We start from the raw sequence: 17,382 nt of genomic DNA, 5'->3' as shown, positions 1-17,382 counted from the left end.
ATTAATTATTTATCTATTAAAAGTTATTCTTATTTCAAAAAAAAAAAATTAAACATATTTAAATAATGTTATCATATACAGATTCTCTATTTCTCAACGTACAACGCACGTGCATTTATCTAGTTTAATATAAAAATAGAAACAACCCTCTGTAAAAACTTATATATTCATTCTCACAAGTATTTATCTAGAAAATATTACATGAGCATAGAACTTCAATACAACCTCATATATGTATACTACATACATAGAGTAAACTATTGAAAAAAAAATATATTATTGTAATATCATATCAAAACAAAATTATTAACCAAAGAATGAAAGAAAAAATAATAAGTGAACACTTCAATTCTCAAAATTTACTCTAACTTTTGTTTCAACTGCTGCTGTTGTACCATCACCAGAAGCTGGTAGAATAACCTTAGTGTCCATTTCTGGTTTTATCTCCTCCAGTTTCTGCAGAACTTGGTGAGCCTCAGGCCGAGCTGTGGGCGAGGGGTCGACACAATGGAGGGCTAGTTTCAAAGTATTCAATAATTCATCGCCTATATTCGGTGCATCCCTCAAAAGCTCCACATCGAAAACTTCATTAGTCCATTCATCTTTAACTGTTGATGCCACCCACTGAGGCAGATCGAGCCCATCTGTGGCCTCGCTTGGGGATTTCCCTGTTAAGAGCTCCAGTAATATAACACCGAGGCTAAAAACGTCGGTCTTTGTGGTGGCATTCTTGATCTTGGAAAGCTCTGGTGCACGATATCCCATTGTGCCTGCTGTGGCTACGATGTTCATGTTGGCAGCATTAGTCATGAGTCGAGAGAGGCCAACATCTGCTATTTCAGGATTGTTTTGCTCATCAAGAAGAACGTTGCTCGAGGTAAGATTTCCGTGTACTATATCTTGTTCGGTGTGGAGATAGCAAAGTCCTTGAGTTATACCAATGGCTATTGCCATTCTTTTTGGCCATTGAATGTTGGTTTCTGGCCCTCTAGCTGCATACACCGTATAAAACTGTGACGGTTAGCAAACAAAAAGAAAAATTTAGTTGTGTAAATTATGGTTCGAACGAGTAAACTAACCATGGAGAAAGGAAGCAACGCTTCCATTAGGCATGTAATCATAGACGAGAAGCTTTTCCCCTTTAGGTCCAAGATAATAAGCTCGAAGTGCCAAGATATTCGGGTGCCTGATCTTTCCAAGTTCTGAAACCTCGATTTCAAATTCATTTTGTGACTTAGTGATCTTCTCTCTGAGCCTTTTTACAGCAACTACGTTGTTGTCCTCTAATGTTGCCTTGTATGCTGTTCCATAACTGCTCTTTCCCATTATCTCTGCAGTAGCACACAACAAATCATCAGCTGTAAATACAAAAGGCCCATCAAAATGGACTAATTTTCCTCCTGTTTCGCCTCCGGATTCGACTATATTCCCTGCAGCTGGAGTTGCCTTTGCCAGAACACCACCTGCTTTGCTATTTCTTGAAGCTGCCTTCTTTCTGATCAAGCAGCAGATCAAAACACAGCATAGAATTAGTAGGACAATTAACAGGGCTCCAGCACATATAAGAATTATGTCCTTTGAGCTCAATTTTCGGAGATGTTTTTTGGGTGAAGGCAGATTTTTGGGTTGGAGAGAAGTACATGGAGTCGAGCTACTGTATCCACACAACTGAATATTGCCGATAAACGAGCTCGAACTAAATCTACTTGCAAGAATAGATGGGACGGTCCCCGAAAGATTATTGTATGAAACGTTGAACGTATCAAGATGGGGTAAGTTCACCAGGGAAGTTGGTATTTCCATTGAGAGATTATTGAGAGAAAGATCAAGAAAGGTAAGAGTGGTGATGTTACCAATGGTCCCTGGAATCTGCCCTTTGAACCTGTTGCTACTCAAGTTTAGAACAGAAAGATTCCTTAAATTTCCGACTGATTCCGGGATCTGGCTATATAAATTGTTGTTTTCCAGATTTATGGTTGCCAGAGAAGAGAGATCGGTGAGACTCAAAGGAAAGGTTCCTGTGATTGCATTGTTTGATAAATCCAGGGCGTTTAGCTTCAAGAGATTACCAAACTCTTCGGGTATGTTCCCATTGATTCGGTTGTAACTTAAATTCAAAGATTGAAGATTATAAGAATGGTTACTATTTTTGCTGCTCCAAGAATCAGGAATAGAACCAGAAAGATTGTTATTTTGAAGGGCAAGGAAAGTTAAAGAAGGGTTCTGCGAAAGTGTTGATGGAATATAACCTGAAATGCCATTGAAGCTCAGATTAAACCTATACAACCTTGAGGAATTTGCAACACTTGGAGGAATCGTACCAGTGAGCTGATTATTACTAAGATCAAGAGTTTGTAAAACCAAACAGTTACCGATTGATGGAGGGATCGAGCCCGAAAGCTGGTTATTGAAAAGATAAATCCCTCTGAGATTCGGAAGGAAACCGAGGGATGTTGGCACCGGTCCAACAAGAAAGTTGTCATGGAGGCTGAGTCGCCGGAGTGCCTGAAGCTGCCCAATATTTTCGGAGATCCGGCCGCCTAATCCCTTCCATGGAAGCTGGATTGCTATAACTTGTCCATTAACACACTTGATGCCAGTCCATTCACCAGAACAAGCACCATTACTGGTGTCATTCCAGCTCTTTAACACCCCTTTCGAATCGACCAGTTCATGCTTTATGGCCTGGAGAGCTTGATAATCTGCTTGTGTGACAATCACCCCGTCCCATTTCTCACCCGAAACGAGCCCCAGACCAGAAAATAGCACAAGAAAAATGCAAAGCAGGAGGTGGGGTTTCCTCCAATTTTCTATCTTGGTATCTGAATCACCCCTGCCCCGACCAGTATTTCCATTACTCGGACAACCCGAAAACCCAACCGGGCCGCTTCGAAATGGCTCCTGAATCGGAACACCCATGAACTAATATCAAGTTCAAATTAGTTTAATGCAGAAACGAGAAAGAAAATAAGTATGTGGAAGCTCAATTTTTTGTTGTTGTTGCAGGTCTCTTTTTCTTGATGGAATCTAGGATTTGTTGAAGAAAGAAAAAAAAAGATAAAGATCGGATTTTTGGAGTGGAGAGGAAAATGGTGGAGAGTAAAAATAAATGGTTTCTAGTTTAATATATCTCAACGGCTAGTTTACGTTGGATACAAAGATTCGAGACATATGATACTGGTAAATGTTTTCGGCGACCAACAACATTAATAGAATCTTGGAATTATTATTAAAAACAGCATCTCAATATTCATAACATAACGACTATATTTTGATAGCTTCTTTCTACTCAACCGTTGCATGACCTTGACTTTTTCTCTTCGGTTTTCAGTCTTGTCGTCACGATTATTTGGATGCTAGTTTTACAAAACCACCTTTATTTTTAGAGAGTTTATTTTCATTTTAAAAAACGATTTTTATTTTAGTTTTAATGATGAAATATGAATTCGAGCTTTTTAAGCATTTGCATTAAACAATATTTTTATACATAAGCGTTTTTAAGAGTGATATATTTTAAAATAAAAGCAAAAAAAAAATTATGTTTTATTAAAGTTGTGAAGTAGTTCTCACCGACAAAAACCTAAACTTGTTAAAACGGGAGGCGAGTTGTGTCATTTGGGCGGGTTAGCTGCCAATTTGGCGAAGCAGACGAGCTAAGATGTCAATTTTTAGTCTACGATCCGCCACAACCCACCATTTAAGGGGATGGAGCCGACCGACTTACTAATTTCAACAACTCTTTTAAAAAAAAACCATATTTTCTGAATCTCCGACTTCTATTAACAGCATCCGAACATGACTATTTTTTAAAGGTAAAGCACTTGTTTTTTTCTTTTAATCCGACTTCGTACCAAACGCACTCCTAAACTCGTTATTTTTCCAATTTCCACCCTTTTTGTAGCTAAGAATAACATGAAAATTTAATTTAGAAACTAAGTTAACGAACGTGGAGCGACAAGTAGCCAATAGTACAGTAGTACCAAGGACCTTTAGAAAAGCGAACCAAGCTTCCAATTACAGATACCACTATGATTATGTCAATTTTTTTTTTTTTTTAAAAATTATCCAGATTCCACCTTAGATCCCAGGTCGAGCTTTACACAAAACAGTGTGTTTACATCGAGGGAAGAAAAAACTAAACGAGTGTCAACATAGGTTGCAAATTTTACGATTCAAACTTAAAGTGTAACTAGCTAGTATGGTTGTATTGGAAATACAGAATAAAGAAACCTAACTCAAAACTTGAAAGACTTCACATCAGTTTGTGGACAACTTGAGCGGTTCCTGCATTCAAATTACGAAGGCGCCATCGATTATTCACCCAGTAATAACAAAAATATACACAACTTTTTAAATGAAAAAAATAGGACCAACAACATTCATCTGCTTTGGGCAAAGATAATGGTACAATTACGAATTTTTCGGTCACAAATCTGAAAAACATACCAACTAAATGCACGTAACTAAAGCCACCAAATCCAAGTCGTACAATAAGTCATCTCAACCACATCCATAGATTATCTAAATCTCATTCCAAGACGCATAAATCAACTACTGAATCAAAATAGACAATAACATCTTAAATCTCGAGCAAATTCATGCAAGGGAAGTCATTAGAGGCCAACCACAGGCAGATAGATTACTCTAGTAGAAAAGGCATATAACTAAGGATTCGAACATTACATACCAGGCATAAAAGAAAAACTCATATAAAATTGTTGCATAAAGAGGACAATAATTAACAATCAAACAGGGTAGGAAAATAATCATATGCGTCACAGTAAAACTGCTAAACAATTTTGAGCTAAAGAACAATCTAAAAAAATGCACAAATCCAGCAATTGATGATCATGCTGTTATACTGTCCAGATCAAAAATCCATCTAACATGCCAATTTATAACATAATTAAAGGAAAAAATGATAGCACATTAAATTTTCAAGGAAACACTTGTAATGCTATCTCGTTTGTTAAAGACACTGCATTTCCTGTAGCATATATACACACACACACACACACACACACACACACACACACACAGAGAGAAGATGCATGATAAATAAGCTAGAATATAAAGATACAAACACAGGCAATGAGCATATAAACCACGTTTATTATGTCAAATACTCAAATGGCTAATAACCCTCTGACAAATCAATTAGCTAAAATCCATTTATGAATTAAAGTAATACATGAACCGCCCATCAGCATATTTTGTGGTACACGCGACTTTTATTCACACATTCCTGAAATTATCCAGAAATTAGAGTTCTTGAATTCAAATGTGTTGGTTCAGTGTAACAAAAAAAATAAGTTTAATTTCTTTCTCAAACTTACCGCATCCCAAACACTTCAGATATATTAAAAGACATATTGTAAAACTTTACAAAAACAGAGAGATTGTGATTAAAAAAAAAAGAGGGAAATAATCAGAATATTTACTTTTAAATACATTTACAATTTTATTTTCAACCTCAAAAACTCTTCAAAATTATTTCACACATATGAGCACAAAATTTATATGTACCACAAAAGTATTGTTGGCATCAGAAGCTTTAGATCTCTATTTATATACATAAGGAGGGCGGGGGGTGGGGGTCAGACATTTTGACACAACATACGGTCTCTATGCAATTTACCCATTCAAAGATGCAGAATAAAGAAGGTTTTTGGTGTAGTACACACTTGAAAAGCTCACTCTTACCAATTGTCCCATTAAAATTTTCTTCCAAAGACTGGAACCAGTAAATTAGAGTTTCTTTGACGGGTCCGCATACTGCAGTAAGTTTTTTAATGGTCTTGCTAGTGGAATTTTATTTTTGGACCAGATTTCGGCGCTTTGCACCCTCTGAATAAACAAAATTTGCATATTGCACCTGAAAATTTTATTTTTTGAATGATATCATATTTGAAAATTGCCAAAATCGTGTCCAGAACAGAAATCCCACAAAACCACTGATAACTTCACAAGCGGGGTGGTGCAGGTGAAATGTGCCAAAGAAACTATAATTCAATCATGGTTCGCCGGAACGGTTGCGGTGCTTGGAACGGCAACTACCGTTCCAGTTCCAATGTTATGTTGTGGAACGGTCGCGGAACGCTTGTATAAAAAAATTAATAAATTCAAAAAATTGGTAAAAAAATTTAAATATAAATTACATCATACTAAAAAATAAAATATATGAAGTTATTACAAATTAATATATCAATACAAAACTATTTTACAATAATAGCATAATAAGAAATACACACTAAAAATTATAACATACCAAAGCTAATACCATGAAGAGTGACGCGGAGGAGCGAAATCATTGTTATATTCTTCATCAGTATCTCGTAGATTAAATTGATTTCGAACATTTGGATATTGACGTGATTGTCTATAGAGATATTGATTAGATTGAGATGACGAAAGATCATTAGAATGGGATGACTGATTTTGTAATAGTGTTTCGTCACGACGATTATAGTATCCGAATCCACGATATACAGTAGAACTATCAGCTGTACTTGAAGATCTATACTCGGGACCATGACGTCCAACACCACGTCATATAGATGATGAAGATTCATTGTATCTATCACCAATATATTGAGACGACCCATAATCAAATCCACGATGTCTAATTCCATGTGTACCAGATGTTGAAAAATCAAATGATCTATCAAAATTATCGTGTCTAGAATTATAATTACTCTGATATCCATATCCACCTGATTGATATCCAGTAGATAGATCCTTTCAATTTGAGTCTAACGTCCCGTTCCACCCCACCATTCCCTCGCCGTTATAACGTTGAAGAACGACGCTACAAAGTATTCACCGATTTGCCCTGGAACTTTGGAACGCCAATGGCCGTTCCCGTTCCGAGACGGGCGTTCCGGCTTCCGGCGAACCATGAATTCAATGATAGAATCCGCCAAAATAAAAAAGGGTGTAATGTGCCAAATCGACCCATTTAGAGGATGCACTTAACCAGAAACCCTAATTTTACTTCGGGATCCTAATTCTATCGTTAGTTTCGATTTAAAATAAGCTACATTTGCAACAAAGTCACCAATCAAGAACAAGACGCTAAAGTCAAAGACTCAAACAGACCATAATAAAAGAACACGTATCAGTATCAAATCATTATTAACATGCCAAGCATCCACAGCAATTCAATTCTTCGAGAAATTACCAAACACAGTTCCAATCAGGCAATTAAGTTATATGACTTCAGACAAGCCTAAACATATGCACGAGGTCGATAAGATTATTTTCGAAATTACTTAAACAAAAGAACATGTCACATGAATGTTTCAAGATAATCAGTGATGCCATATTTCAATCAACAAATAATAGATATCAACACCCTAATTAGCGAATAAATCCATTATTTACCGCCATAAGAATGATTCTCAAACCCTTGCGGCCACCTGAGGCTGAGAAATTGCAGCATTGGCGGCGGTGAAGAAAGAAAGGAACCCAGAAGCACCCGCGCTCTGCTCCTGCTCGTCGAGGAAAAGATCTTCGGGAACCCTCAAAGCACCGTGCGCGCAAACAATCGCAACACCAACCAAAAGAGCTGACACCAAAACAGATCCGACGCTAGTGAGAAAGATCACAACGACGGTGGAGACGACCAGGAAGAAAAGAGTCTCGCGATCAGAAAATTGGCGGCCGAGAACGACGAGCGGCGGATCGGAGGCCTGACGTAAGAGGTAGAGGAACATCCAACCGGCGAGGAGGCCAGATAGGACGATAAGAGAAAAAGGGTTGGTTAAAAGGGAGATGGCGAGCACGGCGGTGATGATGGTGAAGTAATTAATGCGAAAATATTGATAATTTTTGCGGATTCGGAGGGTTGCCTCGGAGACGGATTCAGGTTTGGAGAAAGCAGATCGTTCGACAAGCTCCGGCCATGGGCGACGATTGGCAAGGCCGTATCGGACGGTTTCGGAGATCCCGGCAAAGAACACGCGAACGGCTGATGAGGATTGCTGACCGTCGGCGGTGGTGGAGGCGGATTGCTGGGGATTGGAGATGGGCAGGATTGCAGGAGAGGAATTCGCCATGATTTTGTGTTGAAGAGTTGATTTTCTTCGGACAAAAGAAAGAATACAGAGAGACGCGGTTCAAATATGTGAGTGTATGTGTGTGTGTGTGTATATATATATTTGGCATAGTGAAATTTTACGAAGGCCTACTTATTAAATAATTAATGATAATTAGTAATATTTAGCAAAGGTCCCTCTATATTTAATTTCAATGTAAAATATAATTTTACATTTAATAAATTTCTTTTTTGTGTGTGGGTGTGAAATTATAAATTTTTTTCATTTTCAGTTTTGTTATATTTATTTTTTAAATTGTGAAATGATGGGAAATATTATTTTGGAAAAAAACAATATAATAAAAGACAAATACTTGTGTGAGACGGTCTCACGGGTCGTATTTTGTGAGACGGATCTGTTATTTGGGTCATCCATGAAAAAGTATTAATTTTTATGTTAAGAGTATTACTTTTTATTGTGAATATCGATAAGGTTGACCCGTCTCACAGATAAATATTCGTGAGACCGTCTTACAAAAACCTACTCATAATAAAATTAGTGTCAAATTGAATATCAAATGGATGATTATGAATCTTTAAAATTAATAATTGACAATAATGTAATAATAAATTTAAAATAAATGATAATATCGAATCCTTACTTGGTGAAATTGTGCTTGAAATGCTCCACAAATAACACACATGTTCTTTGCGGATTATACATTGTTATTTGGGAAAGCTGATCGTAACAATTGCAGTGTTATTCGCATAGTGCTACAGCTTTATGAATCTCGACAAATCAGTCCTAATACTTTTGCCCAGAGACGAATGATTTTGTATTATCTTCTTTGAATATGCAGAGCAGTGAATCCTATGAAGGTCTGCCAGCCTTTACGGGGAAAAATAAGAAAAGAATTTTCGATGGTATAAAGGAGAGAGCATGGATCAAATTGCAGGGCTGGAAAGGCAAGTTGTGTTTGTATAGGTGGGCGTGAGATATTAATCAAGGTCGTGGCTCAAGCCATCCCCTCTTATACTATGAGCATATTTCGATTACATGTGACTTTTTGTTATCGGTTAAGAACAATGATCACTAGATTCTGGGAGGTGGTACAGACGTTGAGCATACTATTCATCGGCGCAAATGGAGTTTGTTATGTAGGCTTAAGAATCAAGGTGGTATGGGATTTCGGGATCTCGTGCCTTTTAACCAATCCTTGTTGGCAAAACAAGCTTGGCGAATCTTCAAACTTAAATACTTCCCATTTGTGAAATTCTTACAAGCAAATATAGGACATAACTCATCTTTTGTTTGGAGAAGTATGAATTGGGGAAAGGATTTACTGGTAAAAAGATTGTGTTGGTAGTGGTACTAATATAAATGCATTCAAAGATCCTTGGCTCATGAGACCTCATGCCCCTAAAGTGAGTGCACGGTTCAATCGGGCTACCATTTAGTGATATCTACTGAGGAATATGATAGTAACGGCTTAATGTGTGGATTCAACAGGGGAATTAAGAAACTGTGGGAGCTACGGATTCCAAACAAAACCAAAATCTATGTATGGCGTATGCTTTTCAATGCCCTTCCTGCAAGAGTAAATTTATATAAAATAGGCATTGTAGTGGAACAGCATTGTCCCATTTACAGATTACATCCCGAAGATATCACACACATTTTCTGGTACTGCAAATTTGCAAGACAGGTATGGAAATCCACGGGAAATTTGGCCCTTAGTGAGTGACTTCTATCGAGGATCCATAGGTGACCTGTTCCAAAGAATAGTGGAGAATGGAAATGGGAAGGAATTCGAATTGTTTGTGTTGACATGCTGGAGTATTTGGACCGAAAGAAACGACCGAGTTTTCCATGGTAAGATTCAATCATGTGTAGAGCAAGAGCGAAACAAATGGGAGTGATTTTCCATGGTAAGATTCAATCATGTGTATCAAAGAATACAACCGAAGCCAAATCCTGAATGTCAAAAACCACCTGCTTGAGTCATCAAAATCAACGTGAATGCATCTGTTTTTACAGGTTCAGAATACTTTGGGGTGGGGCTAGTTGGTAGAGACAATACTGGAACTATATTGTTTGCTGCAGGTAGACTTTTACACATTGTCCTAAAAAGCAGGCGGATGGCCAACGCTTAAGTAGCCACTTAGACGACGTCTAGATAATTTTTTATTTTTTATCTAAATATCTAATTTTCCTTGTTTATCTACATGTTAGTCTAATTATTCAAGTATATCTTTGATTGAAAAATATGACAAACAATCGTTTTTAAGAAAATAAAAATTTAAATAAAATAAAGAAATTATATATTAAATTAGACGACCGTCTAAATAGTTCTGAAAATCGGGCTAGTGAACGACCGCCCAACACCTAAATGGCCATATGTGACACCTTTTAGAACACTGCTTTTACACGACAATATTACTCCTCATCTATCTGAGATGCTTGCAATTACAGAAGGTATAGAGAAAGCAATCAAGTTGAGATGGTCGAATATTATAATTGAATAAGATGCAACCATAACAATTCAAGCCATAAAAATTCATTCTCCTTTCTCCATGGATGCACCTGCTGCAGAGTGTATTCGAAATCTATGCTCGTCTTTATATCAATCTACAATTCAGCATTGTCATCGTAGTCTAACAAAGTGAAACATGAATTGACTCATCAAAGTTTTCAATCTTGTTGTAATTTCGATTTCTTAGAATTAATTCAGTTGTTCCTTTTGCCACTTTATCTCTTGACTTGCTGGTTTGATTAACTAAATGGTTTCATTCTTTAAAAAAAATGTGACGCAGAATTTTTTTTTGCCAAAATCTACGAATCATGTTGCACACTTACCGGCATCTCATGGTTTTTATCTTACAGCTAGCCCAAGTTTTTGGGACATTTGTGATTTATTTTTCAGCTCTTTTGTTAAACTGTGACATGGAGAATTCCTTTATGAATATAAGTAGATCTCTTGTGAGACATTTTTACGAATCTTTATCTGTGAGACGGGTCAATCCTACCGATATTCACAATCAAAAGTAATACTCTTAGCATAAAAAATAATATTTTTTCATGGATGACTCAAATAAGATATCTGTCTCACAAATACGACCCGTGAGATCGTCTCACACAAGTTTTTGTCTATGAATAAATAATATTTGATTATTTTTTTAAAAAAGAAAAAGCTAAATGTCTACGTCTAAGAAACTTAGGACGTAAACAAATCAAACTCGTTTAGATTATAAAGCTCCGGAATCTAAATTGTATATTGGAATGTTAAAATTTACAACCGTTTTATCGCAAATAAAACTAATTTTTTTGATATCTTTTAAATCAATCACAACTATTGATTAGAAATGTTCAACTACAATTTGGTTTTAAATTAAAAAAAAATCGAAACAAACCATATTTTATCAATTTTACAAAATTTAAAATCAAACCAAACCAAACCATGAATTTTGGTTTGGTTTAATTTGATCAGATTTGGACGACTAATTTTAATTTTTTAGTTTCACCGTAAATTAGCGCATGAGATATTGCAATTTGTAAAATATAGCAATTGTGACTTGATAGAGATCGAGTAAACATTTTATTTGACCGTTAACAATAATAATTATAAGCAAAAATCATACATTAAATATTTGTTCAAGTTACATAATTTTGCAAGTTATAAAAAACATAAACTTTAGTATTGCAATTATGTTTATTTGGACTAAAATATGCAATAAATAAATTATTCATGAAATTTAAATGTTACAGAGCTCATCCATGATATAAACTAAAAATCAAATAAAAATATTCATATATCCAAGAAAAATCACACTGAACAGACAAACATTATTACATAATTGTTTATGTTATTATATTCGATTTGGATCGTTTTTTCAATATAAAATTTTAACCAAACCAATTTTACGGTTTGAGTGATTTTAAAACCAATCCAAACCATGATTGTCTAAACCATAACCATACCATGTGATTTGGTTTTAATATCACAGTTTGAATGGGTTTGGTTCAATTTCTGAACGACACTACTAGTGATTCATGGAGAACGGCCAACAATTGTTAGATAGTTTAGAAACTAAATAAGAGCTAATCTGGGCTCTTGCATCAATTTCTCCTTACCATTGAAATACACATTTTTTAAGCAATAGTATAATGGATGAATGCATTTCTACCTCAATTGTTAAACTAAAAAAAATCACGAGTAGACGATTTAATGTAATTGAATTGGTGAAACTTTCAATTTCATGGAACAAAAAACAGAGATCTCGTAAGGAACAGATTCTGTCATATTTTGGAACAGTATTAGTACAAGAAATATGTATTGAGAATAAATTGGCAAACTTAAATAGGCAGCATTAGTTCATACCATATATAAAGAATCATAAATATTCCCCGAAACCGTACTAATCTAGTAAAAACATCATGTCGTTGACGGGGCCATTCAAATACATGGTAAACAGATAATGAGCATGACCACCATCAGCTGTCCAAGATGGTTGATCAGAATTCAAAAAACTTATTATTCAATACACCTAAGTTTCTTACTCTTATGAAGGGGTGAAAAATCAGACAAAATAAACCTAGAAGGTCGACCCATTCCACCCAAAGTTGGAGCCCTGCAAAAAAGAAAACTGATATCAAGGAGGGTAGAAACATGACATGAAATTTACGAAGTTAATATTTTAAGACAAATATCAACCATTATTATATAAAATTACAAACACAAGCAAACCAGTACTTGATATCACAACTACATGGACGATCTCATCAATAGTGAAAGTTCATTCACAAGATTAGTACTGGTGTAAAGCATGCAGACATTGTGCATTTTCTTGGCTCTGACTGGCCTAAACAAGTAGCAAGAATGCAATGAGAAGACCCAAGAACAAAGCCAAGAACATTCAAAAAACAACTTAAAGTGTCGACTTGCTTGCCTTTGTATCATGAAATTTGAGGAAGAATCGTGACTTTGAGACAGACAACTTAGTCTCAAGTATGTTGGCAATAGCACCACTGAGCTTTTTGTTCACATCAGGGTTGAGACCACCAATAGAAACCAGCTCTCCATAAGCAGCAGGCTCTTCCGTCCCTCCAAATGCTATGGGTACAGATCCCTTCAGCACAATCATCACATACTGCAAAGAAGGATGTTGGAATCCTTATTTTTCCAAGTTAAGAACTGATATTAAGTAGAATATAAAATGTTTCTACTTTCACACAGTTCACACCATTCAACAAGAAACATATTTCATGATCAAGGCCGTAATTCTCTTTGTAGTAGAAATCCTAAAAATTGGAGTAAGGATCTAAATATTGAAATTACAAATCAATGGAAAGTATAAACTGTAAAGTAGATTCAAGTTATAGTTTTCTCATCGATAATAAATCATCAACTCAAGTCCAGTACATCTTGTAACAAAATTAATACTTAAAAGCACCAATATGGAATAAACCACAAACTAATGAATATAAACATAGTTCCCAAATATTCTTGTTTTAAACATTAGAACTTAGGAGTAATTTCTTCATAGTGCACCAACTTAACAGAAAAGGGAAAGCATTGATACATTCAAGTTTCAGTGTCAACTTTGACACTATAAAAACCATACCTTTTTCAAAATACAACTTTTAAGTCGAGCTCCCCCAAGTCCCATGAAAGATACCGATCTTTTAAGTTGGGATCTCCCATTACGATACATATATTTAAATAAAGACTCTCCCATCTATAATATTAGTCTTCAAGTCAGGCTCTTCCATTGGGTCAGTATTAAAAACCTGATACATACTCAAATTAAGGTGCTTGGGAGAACTAAATACTGATAGACTATTGAAAACACCAAAAATGGACCGGCTTGAGCATCGAACCATTGGGGAGATGCTAATAAGTTCAGTAATTCTTCACGTCAGAAAGCTACCATTTTATGTTCGGGAACCCAGCTAAAGACTCCACTCACTAACTCTCGGTTTCTTCTACACAGATGACCCAAAGAACATCAACTAGCACATCCAAACAATTAATAATCCATCACGCCAGGGAATTCCACAGCATTAATGCCCATGGAACAACAAATCAGCCACAAAACTTTCAGAATATCATGAAAAATTAACCGCATTACGTCGGTCGGTTGCTTCTAATATGCTACCGTACACAGCTAGTGAAGCATACATAAACTTGGAAAAAATAAAACAAGAAAACAAATAGATAGAATACAATAAAACATCAAAAATCATGAAAATTCCTCGATAGAAAATTTATAACATTGATTGGAATCCATTTAACCATAGAGAACCAAAAAAAACAGTGAATAGATACAGACAGCCTCGGGTTTTCCGATGATCTTGGCTACAGCGGAGGTTGCTTCAGAGAGGACAGTGGAGGTGTCCACGCCCTCCAGGCTCACGTTAGTCGACAGGTTCAAACACGGCATCGTCGATAAACCCTAGGTAGCTTTTCTCGCAGGCTCTATTCCTTCTCCAGCAGTTTCAGTAAACGAAAAATAATTATTACTATTGCCTTTTAGCCCTCATAGCTTGTGATAATACACTTTTTAGTCCTTTCATTGTATTTGGACTTTGGTAATCGGTAGGCTGTCACACGGCCGCATTACACCGAACACAAACCTTGTTTTACTTTACACTTGCACTTTCTCTGTTCAAAAGAACTGGTACAAATGAGGTTAGTTTGAGCAACATGTAAGTTCGGTTTGGAACAATAAGTAAAGTCGGAAATTTGTTAATAAAATATTTATTACTAGTTTGGCAATTACAAATTGAAAATATGTTTTGCGAACCGGTTTAAAATATATTACATTGGTGGACTATAACAATCGAATTCATGCCTAAAGATATCAAAATGGCCGCAAATTAAAAGTGCAAAAGTTTTATAGTGATATATAATTGTCATGCAAAATAAAAACAATCAAATATCGTTTTACGATATAACAGAATTTTGTTTTGTTTCTTTAGAAAAATAGAAAAAGTGCATGCATGATGATCAAAAAGGTCGATTACAATTTAGAGGTATTTTTGGTACTCATTATGTTAAAAACCGTGAGAACAAATCGAGTCCCGAGAATAGAAAGTATGTTTTGCAAAATCGAGCCAATTGTAGCAATGAGTTTTCTTTTAACTTGAGAGTCAATGACATCTATCATTACGGTTTCAACTGGAGTTGTTGGTTCTTTATTCTCTCTAAAAGTCAGTGATACCGATCATTTCATTAGAATCATGACAAACTCGAAAATTATGCATGTATATTATAAAATTGGAAAGTACAAGTAGTATGAAAACACAAATATGAAATCATATGGATACACTAACCACATTTACATCAATGCATGCATGCAGACACTTTGTCACGTCTCGAGACCGGGGTTAGTCGACATCGGCATTGTCTCACAATCACATAATTGCAAAAACAATAAGCCTTGTAGTAAATCGCAATAACCAATATTTTTCATAACAAGTAATCGTCTTTACAATGCGATGAAAATAAAATGCGGAAGCGAAATACTGGATAATAAAATTAAAAGACAGAATAATTCGACTGGTCTCAAATTGGATTGGCTTCATCACCATCCCCAAAAGTAATCTTGCTCTTCATCCTCGATTTGTTCCTCGTTCTTATTTGGGTTGGAATGTAAGGGGTGCGTATTTTGGGAAATACTCAGTAAATGGGGGGCAGATCGTGCATAACAAATATCGAGGATATACATACGAATAAATTATCATAATTTCAATATTAAGCATGTTGAATCAAATTCTAACATAAATACGAATATGACACTGAAAATCATCTCATTTTCTATGGTTTTACTGATCAGTCCCCTATATGTTATTTCTCTAAGGGGCGAGTCCAAAGGAACGGTTATTATAACCCACCGCATCAGAGCCTAAACAAAGCATATCAATGTTCGGAATTTCCTTTACCATTTCTAAATCGAATCATCACAGTGCATTTCAAATAATTCAAACATGCTTTCAAATATTATAACTGATATCGAACAAATAATTCAGGGGATTTCATACTAAATGGAAACGAGTATATCATACCGATCGAATTTTCAAAGTCATATTTAATTTTTTTTCGAAATATATCGTGCTTACTTAAATATCAAGAGCCACTTAAAATAAACATAAGTGTGCACTTTATATAATAATAGTAAAAACCCACTTACTTGATTTCGTTTGGATTAAAACGCTAGAAGGACGTGCTAAAAGAACTCCGCTCAAACTCGTAAAAAACTTGGTAAAATCTATTTGCGGCTTGGGTCAATACACCTCCAACAGCTACTGGAAGTGGCTCTATGGCTGTTGGAACTTAGGATCGAAATTTGGTTCGAACTGGCAAACTGTACCGAAAAAAACTTCGAACAAGGTTGCGACAAAGCTTCGAATTAGGCTGCTGTAATGTTTCGATCTTGACCGAAATAGGCTGTTGTCACCTTCGAAAATGGACATAATCATGGTCTGGGAAATTGGCAGCAATTTTTTTCGAACCGTTGCGGAATTCTCGAGATTTTGGATAGCTTGTTTGATCAAGCTCTTCGGCTATTTCCGGACCAACTTCGGGCAGCAACTGAGCTCGAAAGAATGAGCAGGAACTCGGTTGATTCAGGGGCATTAATAATGACAGCAACTGGACTTCGCAACGCTACTACAATGCTTCGAATTTGGCCAGGAAATTGGATCAAGAAATCTGTATTCCAGCAACTATACTTTCGAATTCATGTAGCTACGTGGAGGGAGTTTGTAGTATGTGAGGTGAGATTACTACCTGTAGAACCCTTAACTTAGACTACGTATAAGCCATGCATAATTCTAGTATTTAAATTAAAATTATTTTTATTGCATGAGTTTCTAAATTTAATTATTTTAAGTAGTAGTTTAATTTTTTTATCATTTCAGTTATTTCAGTGAGGCCGGACAGGAGTTGGAGTTTAGAGATAAAATTTAAGATTCACGAAACTTTTCCAGAATTTATTTTAGCTAGCAAGTAAGTTCATTTAAGTTAAAAAGGGAGTTTAAGGAATTATTTAAGTTGCTTGAGGTGAGTAGAAAATTAGTTCATTTAAGTTCCAATAATTAAGGGGTTAATTCACTAAATTATTTAAAAGATAGGTAAGGCTTTTAAGGGATAAAAATTTACTAAATAAGCAACATTTTTCCCCTTCATTTTATTTTTGAATTTCGGCCCCCTAGATGATTAAGTATTGCCTTGCCAACTCAGCATCTTTGACCCATTCTTTGTTAAGTTTAGCATGCTAACCTTTTAATTATTAATTCACCTTAATTAATTAATTAATAAGTCATATCCTAACCTATTCCTAGCCTA

The 17,382-nt window shown here is 35.7% G+C and overlaps 3 protein-coding genes across 4 annotated transcripts; all 3 read right to left on the bottom strand.

Moving 5' to 3' along the window:
- Positions 1–191: 191 nt before the first annotated feature.
- Positions 192–3,225, bottom strand: LOC140986737 (probable leucine-rich repeat receptor-like protein kinase IMK3). The gene is made up of 2 exons (XM_073455073.1): positions 1,080–3,225; positions 192–992 (listed from the first exon to the last, which is right to left on the bottom strand). The coding sequence occupies exons 1-2, from the start codon at positions 2,917–2,919 to the stop codon at positions 346–348; spliced, it is 2,487 nt and encodes an 828-aa protein (XP_073311174.1). The 5' UTR covers positions 2,920–3,225; the 3' UTR covers positions 192–345.
- A 794-nt stretch (positions 3,226–4,019) lies between these two features.
- On the bottom strand, positions 4,020–8,132 carry LOC140986730 (PRA1 family protein B4-like). The gene is made up of 2 exons (XM_073455061.1): positions 7,384–8,132; positions 4,020–4,284 (listed from the first exon to the last, which is right to left on the bottom strand). The coding sequence occupies exon 1, from the start codon at positions 8,055–8,057 to the stop codon at positions 7,401–7,403; it is 657 nt and encodes a 218-aa protein (XP_073311162.1). The 5' UTR covers positions 8,058–8,132; the 3' UTR covers positions 4,020–4,284; positions 7,384–7,400.
- A 4,248-nt stretch (positions 8,133–12,380) lies between these two features.
- On the bottom strand, positions 12,381–14,578 carry LOC140986719 (uncharacterized). 2 transcript variants are annotated; one of them, XR_012176964.1, is made up of 4 exons: positions 14,366–14,578; positions 12,983–13,183; positions 12,511–12,664; positions 12,381–12,475 (listed from the first exon to the last, which is right to left on the bottom strand). XR_012176964.1 is itself a non-coding variant. In XM_073455046.1 (3 exons), the coding sequence occupies exons 1-3, from the start codon at positions 14,474–14,476 to the stop codon at positions 12,629–12,631; spliced, it is 348 nt and encodes a 115-aa protein (XP_073311147.1). In that variant the 5' UTR covers positions 14,477–14,578; the 3' UTR covers positions 12,381–12,628. The 2 variants fall into 2 exon arrangements, 1 of the variants encoding a protein (XP_073311147.1); XM_073455046.1 differs by having other exon boundaries at positions 12,381–12,664.
- Between the last annotated feature and the right edge of the window lie 2,804 nt (positions 14,579–17,382).

Source organism: Primulina huaijiensis, chromosome 1, assembly GCF_012295235.1.
Source record: "Primulina huaijiensis isolate GDHJ02 chromosome 1, ASM1229523v2, whole genome shotgun sequence".
In the NCBI taxonomy this organism is placed as follows: domain Eukaryota; kingdom Viridiplantae; phylum Streptophyta; class Magnoliopsida; order Lamiales; family Gesneriaceae; genus Primulina; species Primulina huaijiensis.
Note: the sequence above shows the minus strand (reverse complement) of the source record. Positions and strands in the feature narration are given on the sequence as shown.

Coding starts and splice junctions, on each gene's coding strand:
- LOC140986730 (XM_073455061.1), bottom strand. CDS start 8,057: ATGGCGAATTCCTCTCCTGCAATCCTGCCCATCTCCAATCCCCAGCAA.
- LOC140986719 (XM_073455046.1), bottom strand. CDS start 14,476: ATGCCGTGTTTGAACCTGTCGACTAACGTGAGCCTGGAGGGCGTGGAC. Junction 13,184..14,365: donor TCATCGGAAAACCCGAGGCT/GTCTGTATCTAT, acceptor CCTTCTTTGCAG/TATGTGATGATTGTGCTGAA. Junction 12,665..12,982: donor TCAAATTTCATGATACAAAG/GCAAGCAAGTCG, acceptor TCTTTTTTGCAG/GGCTCCAACTTTGGGTGGAA.
- LOC140986737 (XM_073455073.1), bottom strand. CDS start 2,919: ATGGGTGTTCCGATTCAGGAGCCATTTCGAAGCGGCCCGGTTGGGTTT. Junction 993..1,079: donor CGTTGCTTCCTTTCTCCATG/GTTAGTTTACTC, acceptor CGGTGTATGCAG/CTAGAGGGCCAGAAACCAAC.